This window comes from Rhyacophila brunnea, unplaced genomic scaffold (genome assembly GCF_057557595.1).
Source record: "Rhyacophila brunnea isolate RB1 unplaced genomic scaffold, BYU_Rbru_1.0 scaffold_20, whole genome shotgun sequence".
Classification (NCBI taxonomy): domain Eukaryota; kingdom Metazoa; phylum Arthropoda; class Insecta; order Trichoptera; family Rhyacophilidae; genus Rhyacophila; species Rhyacophila brunnea.
The window spans coordinates 26,613,879-26,624,093 of NW_028232860.1; the positions used below are offsets into that span (position 1 = coordinate 26,613,879).

Consider the following 10,215-nt stretch of genomic DNA (forward strand, 5'->3'; position numbering starts at 1 on the left):
TTATATAAGTTATAAGGCTAATGTCAGTTTATGTCAACTGTCTTTGTGACGAGTACTTCATTATCGTCTGAGACTGTTAGTTCTATTTTATGTCGATATATGTTACTATAGTATTGTATTTGTACTACAAGTGAATCTGCGCATCTATTCTATACACAAAGCTGCTATAAGGCCGCTATCGGCAGCTATCGATGGTAGTTTTTCATTTTTTGTATCGAAGTATTAGCACGTATTGTAACAATTACAATATGTTAGCCAACTAAAAACTGTCAACCTCGCTCTAAAATTTAACACATCCAAGAGAGGTCCTGTTAAATAGCACTTATTGTAACAATTACAGCTAATTTATTGTAATATTTACATTAAGTGCTAATACTTCGATACAAAAAATTAAAAACTACCCTCAATAGCTGCCGATAGTGGCCTATAGCAGTCTTGTGTATAGAATAGATGCACTGCAGTATTTAAAGATGTCAAAAGGCGGAATATGAGTCGCTTAAGACGATTTCAATCGAATAGTACCTACAACATTTTAAGGTGATTCATCAGTGAAACGGCAAGTAATTTTCAACCATAGGCGCAACGAAATTTTGCACTCGCTCCCATTCGGAGAGAGAATGTAGAGTTGGAAACACGTCATTTTGCTTCGTGATGGCGACGGCCGTAATAATTCTTAAATCGTGTAAAGATGGCTTAAAACGTTACCCATTTACTTTAAAAAGAAAACATGTCAATGAATATATTATTATTGTTACTGATAAAACAATAAACAGAACATTAAATGGACACATGTTGGATTTATAAGACAAATTATATTTGGTTTGACATGCCTCATTTGCACCCGCGACCCGCAATCCGCGCATCGCCTAGCGACGATCTTTTTAGACCGTGTCTCAACTGAGGTATGGCCTTAAACAACTTGAATAATTATTATTGTTAATGTTTCAACACATTCCTTCCAGCATGGCAGTTTTCGTTAAATATACAAACTATGTATTTATTTACATTGTCTACTCGTTGGAAGAAAACTTCACTTACGTTATAACATTATAAGTCTAGTTACAATACTAACTAACTGTCTTTTTAAAGCACCAAATAAATGTATGCATTAAATAAACAAGCCACATTTAGAACATAAAGTTCATGGTATAAATCTAGTACTCGACAATGGGGAAAGTTTTCTGCTGTAAGTAATTTTGGTTCGTAGTCGACAAGAAAGTTTGTATAATAACTTATTTACGAGCTTCCCTTGTTTGCCTTTTAATAGACGGCGCAGGAGTTTCCCTTTCGCTGAGGCATTTTCTGATTTATATATACATATCAGATTTACTTAGTTTGGAGCTTTCGTTATATCCATTGGATCTATCTTTAATTGGATCTAGATTCTAGAAGCTACGGATTCACAATATCCAAGATATTGAACTACTACAGTGTCCGTTTAAAACCAATAACATTAACTATATTATTATCTAATAAATCTTATTATAACACTATATAATAAGTCGGAGGCGTCCATTGTTTGTTCTCTCAATATGCAGAATTAACCATCTGCCATTTGTGATGCCAATAACTTTGTTAAAAAAATTGCTACTGTTATTAAGATAACTATAGGTAGAAAAAAATGTCGAAAAAGCACTTCTTCTGCTAGATAGAGCCTTCTGTGTTTTCTTATCAAACTCTTTAAACTTAAACCATATTCCAATATAATTTTTGTATGTAACAAACAAGTAATGTGTAAACTCATATATATATATAGAGTTTGTATACAATTAGTGGAAATGAGAGTGTCCATGAGACCTTCATTTACTTTATTTTTATATTTCTTCTTTTTTTATTTGACTATGTCCACCCCTTAGTTGAAGCATATGGACAACGCATTCACCTCCAAGAATATCTGTCGCGATCGATGATTGTATAAATAAGAAAAAAACAAATGAATTATGAATTAAAACTATGATTTAAAAAATATTTTGTCAGATTCTGAAGAAGTTGTCAAACTATATTTTATTGATAAAAATATTCAAAAAATACGATGTACTAATAACAATTTGGCTTAAAAAAACAAACATTTTTTTAAATTTATGAATTTATTTTTGATGTTAAATATTGAAAATAAAAATTATCATCGAATTTATAAATCCGCTCGCAGAGATGCTGCGGTCACCCTTAATAAATAATAAGGCCACAAATGTTTAGGAGACTATAGGGTGTTTATAAATAGTTATTATTATTATTTCAATTTTTTAAAATAGAGAATTATTTCAACTACTAGTTATGAAGTGAACATCATTGATAAAAACTAATCAGAATGAAAAAACACTACCTAGTAAACATAAAAATAAAATATATTATATCGATGGCCTAATGCCAATATATGTGTTAATAGTAAGTGACTTTTTACAAATTGTGCAGGAACCTAAAAAAAACTAAATATTTGATATCCCGTGTTAATAGTTCACACATGTTGTGACTACATAGCATGCCAATAACCCGCAATGTAAAAAGTGGTAAAGCAAAGCACATAACCCCTAATATAATGATAGTATCCAATTAAATGTGATATATTATATATTAAGATAAAATCCAAATTTGTTATAGGATTACTTATTGTTTTCCCTTTTAAATAATTCTAAAGTGAAATTTTGAAGCTGAATTCAACACACGTCATGCAACACGCTTGACAGCTTACAGGCAAGATACTAGCTGCTACAGGTTTATTCCTGCAATGTTTAGATACTTACGAGGAATTACTAAAATGGCTGTATCCTTTTTGTTAAAATAACTACAGATACAGGAATTTCGCAGTCGATGGGCAGTATTTTTGTTGTTTTGGTAAACCAAAAAGTTATTTTCGTCATATATGTCAGATACGGGATATTAACATTAGACCATCGATATGCATCACTGTGTGTCTATTTGTTCAATGTAGCTGTTTTCCCTTAGTCAAATTACTTATATTCACTTTAAAATCTAAGGAAAAATTGTAAATGCAGTAGGTACGCAGATATTCATAAAATTTATTATTTTTATAACTCAAAGCAGAAACTGCTTATTTGTAAATGTGTTTTTCTTGCTTCCAAATGTGACCTTCAAGAAGCCCTAATAAAGTAACTGTTGTAATTCAAAAGTTTCATAAAATGTACCTAGGTGGTTTTGTACATTATTGACGTTTACATTAAAATGGTTTAAAAGCATTTGTATTTTTTTATGAAAAATAATAATTCTTTTGCAAATTCAGTTTGTAAGTCTTCAATAATACAAAAAAGCACAATTTTTTATTTAGATACTATTAAACTGCAGATACAGATTTATAGCATATAAAATGATGTAGATTTTCTTCAATCATTTTATTCATATTATAAAGTTTTTGGGTGTAGGAGATTCAAATTTTTATTTATTTATTACGTAAAGTGAACACTGCATATTATTAATTTAAGACGTTCCCAACACGAGATTTAGAAACAAAGAAATATTATTATAACAGTAATATTATAAAAGAGAGAATTAGGGTGTTCAACCAATTTGTGCTACCCGTGATCACGTATGGCTGCGAGACGTGGACCCTCAACACGAGAGATGTCCAAAGGCTAAGAGTCACACAGCGAGGCTTGGAGAGGTGCATGTTGGGCATCACGCGAAAGGACCGTAAGAGAAACGAATGGGTTAGGAAGCAGACAAGAGTACGCGATGTAATAGACGTTGCCAAACAGCTGAAATGGAGATGGGCGGGGCACATTGCTCGCCGAAAGGACGGCCGCTGGACAAATGCCATCATCCAATGGTACCCAAGGGGTACGAAACGGCCACAGGGTCGCCCTAAAAACCGCTGGATTGACGAACTGGTAAAGTTCGGCGGAAATACGTGGCAGCGAACGACACAGGACCGAGAGAGTTGGAGAAAGCTTGGGGAGGCCTTCATCCAGCAGTGGATTGACCCCGGCTGATGATGATGATGATTATAAAAGATCGAGTGAGTATCACGAGTGAGACATTTTGTTCGATCGTTCTAGTCTTTTTATTTAACGTTTAACCCAACACGGTTAAAATAAATGCTTACACAAGTATTTCAGGTTTTGGTGAAAAAAACATTTTAATATTATGATAAACATTAATAATGTTACTTAGGTGAAAAGTCCTTGCTTGCAAGAAGTAATTTGACTGTGTTAAAAACTTATTTTTTGCCTTTCTCACCGAGTCAGCGTTATTCAAAACTGCTGACGGCCTGTGAATCATTAAATAGTTAAATGACAATTAAATAACATGATATAATTTTTATATCTGTAATGAACTTGCAACCAACTAATAAATACATAATAATTAGATTAACTCCACATCGTCCATCACTATAATGATACTATATATTATATAACATGGTTGATTATTTTCCACAAGCGAATAATCCACTTGTCAGACAGGTAATCGAGTTTTAATAGCAGTAAGAAAATTCGCAACAGCTATAACCCGGTAGAGAATTGACAATGGCAAATGGCATCGTTTGTAAATCGATTACAGGCTAGGTTTACACTAAAACGTTGGCAAATTTACTAGTGGGGGGATCCTTTAAAAAGGTCTTGTTTGTCTTTGCCTCGAAGGTTGCCCTGAATTATTTATTTCCCATTAGCCTCCTTCAAGTAAAGTGACACGCCAACTAACAGGTTAAAAAGCTCGTCTAAATCCTATTCGAGCCAAAAAGCTCGCGTTTACATGCTATAAGAAAGTCACATGAAACATATTTATATACGAGTAGTATCGCTTTTTATTTGACATAATAAGCATATATTTTAATAGTATCAATTACGCCAAGACGACAATATACACTTTACGACTCAATTTTTGTATATACCGGGGAGCCGGAGGGACGTGATGTTGTGTAAATAATATAGTTAAATCATCATCATTATCATATGTGGCCGAACAACTCAGCGCGGGTCCTAGTCTACTCCAAGAACTGAGTCCATCTCCCCTTTCCTGGGCCAATGTCTTCCAGGTCTCTGCACCGGCCGATCTAGTAACTTTGTTGACACAGTCTAGTCACCAGAGTCTGGGCCCGTCAATCGACTTATGGTCTTATATGCAGGATTCCCCTCGGCCGTTGAGCACTGTCCATTCTTGCTACATGGACTGCCCGTCGGAGTTTACCAAGTTTAACGAATGCAGTTACACGGAACGATTCAGCTACGAATCCGATCATGTGGACGCATTATTTGATTTGTTCATAATATACATACACCCAGTTGCTAGTATTACCAATTATAAATAAGCCAAAAAATATACTAAACTGTTTTCTTTATTCGACGAATACACATTCGTGGGGCGTAGATTTGAATCCTGCTGGGTGTCGTATTTTTTCAAAAAGATTATTTCTGGTTATATATTTTTTAGAAGTGTTCAAATTACGTATGCTCAATAAAATAATGTCACATTTTTAAATCTTGTGAATAATTCGTTGAATAAAAAAAAATATAAAAACATTAGTAAGTGTAAGTACGATAAAAAAAATTTGGAGTAATCCTGACACTGGTTAGTAGGTTATAATACTTTTAATTAAAATACAAAAGCTGGTTGCCAAAAAGTAACGCAATTTAGAAAAAGTTTCGGAGAGTATTGTGAAAACACTTGTTAATTTAGTCACAATAAGATAGGACGCGCATAGCTTAGTGGTTGGAGCACATGGGCGTGAATCCCCAGGGGTGCAGGTTAGAATCCTGCTGGGTGGCATAGTTTTTTTTTAATCTAGTGGTTATATATTTTTCAGAAATGTTTTAAAATTTTGTATGTTCCAAAATATGCATTGGACAGCTTGGTAGACAGCAACACTAAACAGTCTCTCCTTCGTATTATGTTATGTTAAATGCCAATGGAAGCTATTAGAGACTAAATTTAGACAGCTAACGAGTTGCTGTTTGTATATTTTATGCCGTGTCTACACTGGAAACCTCATTAAATTTCGATTAAAATAATTTTTAATTTAAATTTTTTTTATAATTTTTGGTCAAACAAATTTCACTTATTTTTTGTATCTTATTACTGTCTTTTAAATCAATAAATAAAGTCAAGCAACGTTCATTGTGTAAACGTGAAATTTGCGTTATGACAAAATCAAGACAGGACACGCCTTTGAAAACTTTAGTGTAATTCGAAAAGAATCCTGTAATCTTTGACCCAACCCAACCCTTTGTCACCCCAGAAACAGTTGACGCAAGATAGTCATTAAAGCTCGAGTTGTATGGAATGTCTCTCTATCTTGTTGAACCACATAATATCAATTTGTAACCGACATATCTGTGTTTCCAGGAAATAAGTATTTATCCCATATTATTGTTACTTGAGCGATATGTGTTTATACATATTATATATACCAGGGTTTGCGAACCTTTTTAAGTATCCGTGTCAAAATTTCTCAAATAATATTTTTCGACTGTCTGACATCCCAAACAGTTTTTTTATGGCGAAAAAAATGGTTTTTAATGTTTTCTAAGAAAATAGTTTTTAAGAATAAAATTGTATTAAAAAGTTTAAAAATTACAATTGAGTTCTTGATATTCTACCTTTCGCCGTATTTGTAGATGAAGGCATATCTTTTATTCTTTGATTTTTTTTCCTTGTTTTCAAATTAGTCAAAGAGATCGTGGAAACATTTAAATCACTCTTCTTTCATATTATATTCTCCAACACTGAACGATTTTCAGAGATTATGTTTGAGGCAAAATAACAAGCAGTTATTATATTTGAATGACTGCCGATAAATAATTTTATAAGGTTTGTTAATTGAATATTTTTAATTCCCCGATCCTAAGGACCGACCTATGCAATTGTATATTTACATTAAACGTAATAATTATTCTTGAAAAGGATTTGCCTGCATTTCTTATACAATGCGATTTGTCATTTATGTATGAATTTCATCGTTTCCGTTTGCGCATCGATTGGTAAACATACTTTGAAAAAACCGAAGAAAACACGCATGGCTATGTCGTCATTATTTTTAAATATATAAGTAAGTACTTATATATTTATTTGTAAAACTTTAAGACAAAATTTTTTTTTTAAATAAAAATAAAAGAGTAATTTCTTTTCTCTTCAAAATGAAACACTCGCGTGCCATAGGTTCGCTATCCCTGATATATACTATATTATTCAAAGAGCCCGCCAAATCGACGAGTTAGTTTTGTTTTGTGGAAATGTGTAGGCGCATGCCCAAAAGGAATATAATTAGTTTGGAGTTACCTTTTGTCTGGCAGTCGATTAATACAGCCTAGTGATAACATTATTGTTTATGCATACATGTCATATAGAATAGCAAATCAAATCAATAATAATTACCAAATCCAAGTAATCCATTGTTATTATTTATTCAATATAATTAATGTCATTTATTGTAAGTAAGGTTTATATCTATGGACTTATAATAATATGTTTGAGTATTAAAACAGCTTTACAATAGAAATATTAAACAGGTTAACATCATAATTAGTAAGGATGTCTATGGTCGTTTTGCAAAATATTTATGTATCTTAATTTATTCCATAAAATTAACTAGATAAACGGTGTCCGATTAACACGTACATATTATTAATTTAATTTAATACAACTCAATTTAAGTTGAAAATGTCCCTCAAAGGTGGACGAAACCGATGCAGATATTAAATGCGTTTTACTAAATTAAATTATTAATACAATGCATTTCCTCTATGAATTGATATTTAACACAATAAAAGTATATGGTATATAACCATAACTTTGATATACAGTACGGCTATTCTCTATCAGTTTCCTGGCGAATTATGAATCTATTTTACACAAATATGTTGAAAAAACCTTTTTATATTTATATATGGAGCCTAAATATGTAAAATTGACGCAAAAAATTGCTCGTGCACTAATTAAGCTGGCTATACATTGCAGGTTTATTTGCAGAGAGGGCGTATAAAAAAACACTCTCTCACAATGCGTAGATAAGTAACCAATAATACACTTTGTCATTGACATTTGGTTGAAATCTTTGTGTAAAACGGTTTATAATTGCACTTGAGAAAGTAATCACAATGCAAATTTAAAAAATGCTGTCATCGCCTGAGTAAGAAAATCAGAATGGAAATTGAGTGATCTTAATATTTTTGTGGTGTCTATCAACTAAACCATCATCATTGCAGAAATTACGTATAAGTTTCCCTCTATTTATATTCAATTTTTTTTAATTTTAAATAACGTATGACATGTGCTTTTTATACCTGGTAATGAAACTTCTGCCAGTTTGACCCAAATAAGCTGCAAAACAAGTGCTACATTATAGCAAATAATATAAACAGCTTTACTGAAGCGAAGTATTTAGTATTTTTCGACATTAATTTATTTTTACCTTTAAATGTTTTGAGAGGTAGGTAACTATTTATTAATATATATATTTAAAAATGTGTCGTCGCTCTATTATCAAAATATCAAAGTTAATTATTTTTAACTGAAGTGTACGCTTTTCTAAGAAAAATAGCTTGACTGGAAAAACAGCAAGTTGTTAATTTCCTAGGGCACTTGGGTCAAAAGGTGTCTTGCCGACGTTTTATGACGTTGTTTGATCTCACCTGCAAGTTCCCCCATTGAGACAAGTGGGTCTCCCGTGCCTCAGGCAAAGTGGGCCCTCCCCACAATCTCGGCCACTGTAGCCAGGGAAACAAGAGCAGCCATATTCACTGAAACAAAAGAGATACAATGTTTATTTCTTTAGAAACCTATTTGGTACTTACAAACTTTAATGGTGATATTACGTAAGATTTAGTACATATTATTAAAATTATCTAAAATATATTATATTTGTATTAAAGGCATGATATTATAGTAAATAGCAGTGGCGAAGAGTATCTGTTGGATGTAGGGAAACGATGGATAAATGAAAACAATAGTGAATAGTTGATTTTAAATACCTCACCGACGATATGAAATTGAGTAATAATTTTTTTTGTATTTTTTTTAAATAAACAAATAAATAAATATTGATATTCTCCCCTAATTAAATAAATTAAATTTAGATTTTAGGGGAGACTAAATATATTATGTAACATTGATGTTTTCTGTTTGACAAATGAATCAATCATATAGGTATTGTAACTGGTTATTTATTTATAAACGGTGCGTGTACCTTATAAAGAAAATTTGTACAAACTATAGAAAAAATAAATTAGTATGACATTATTATTATGTATGTACATAAACTAATATAAACAACAAAAATAAAGCACACATAACCATGATAATAAAAAATGCAGGCAGCTAAAATATTATATATGTATAACGAAATACAAATTACATATATCATTTAAAAATATATATATTTTAAGGTTTCTCATTTCCACCCGTCATATAATGTACAACCGTGGATATGTGGGGCTGCCTCCATGACGCTTAAAACGTGTCTGATAGAAAAGATTTTACGTGCTCACTCTGCTATCCCGATACCGAGCCGCATGGGACTGATGTAACAACCATGCATCGTCGTGCTTCAAGAAAGAATTGAGAGAGAACAGGATTATTAATTTAAAGAAAAAACTAATAAAACATAAACTTAAGGGGGATCCTTATACCAACAGAGGCACCTAGCGGAATAATACGAAGCTTGCAATGTGAGACATTTTTTTGATAATTTACAATTTCAACTGTATTACTAAATAAATATGTACATATCTGAAAACATTAAAAAGATTTTTTTTTTTAAAGTAAAATGTAAACTTATTGTAATTATTGTATATAATAATTAATAACTTATTGTATATAATAATTGTAAAAAAATATAATAAAATGTGAATTTATTGCAGGGTCCCATCTTATTATTTCATTATATTTTATGATTATTTATTATTAAAATTTATTTTATTAAGTTTTCAATTTTTGAACGTTTAGATTTTTGACTAATTCATCGTTTTAATATTTTTTATATTTATTTTAAAAAACATAAAATATAAATGTGTAAAACTTAAAATCCTTTTTTCTCTTTTTATTTTTGAACCGGCGGTTTGAAAACACTGATGTTGTCGAGACTGTATTTAAATGTAAACATCGTGCATAGAATGTATTCATGTGTTCAATTTAAATTTCGACCAATTGACTAGAAAAATTGTCGCGTTAGCCAGACTACCAATCCGACCCTGTATGTCTTATTTATCGCAAAACAACCCTCGAGGATAACATGGGGAGAGATACTAGGTAAAGACCCCCGACACGTGG

At 31.6% G+C, this 10,215-nt stretch overlaps 1 protein-coding gene across 1 annotated transcript in view; it reads right to left on the minus strand.

The window, feature by feature from the left end:
* LOC147071475 (uncharacterized) overlaps window positions 1–9,484 on the minus strand; it is a 137,193-nt gene extending 127,709 nt beyond the window's left edge. Inside the window, exons 1-2 of the mRNA XM_085948591.1 lie at window positions 9,435–9,484; window positions 8,580–8,687 (exon numbers count right to left, since the gene is read on the minus strand). Of these exons, the coding sequence (XP_085804717.1) occupies window positions 8,580–8,687; window positions 9,435–9,484 (158 nt within the window). The remainder of the gene's footprint in view (window positions 1–8,579; window positions 8,688–9,434) is intronic.
* Between the last annotated feature and the right edge of the window lie 731 nt (window positions 9,485–10,215).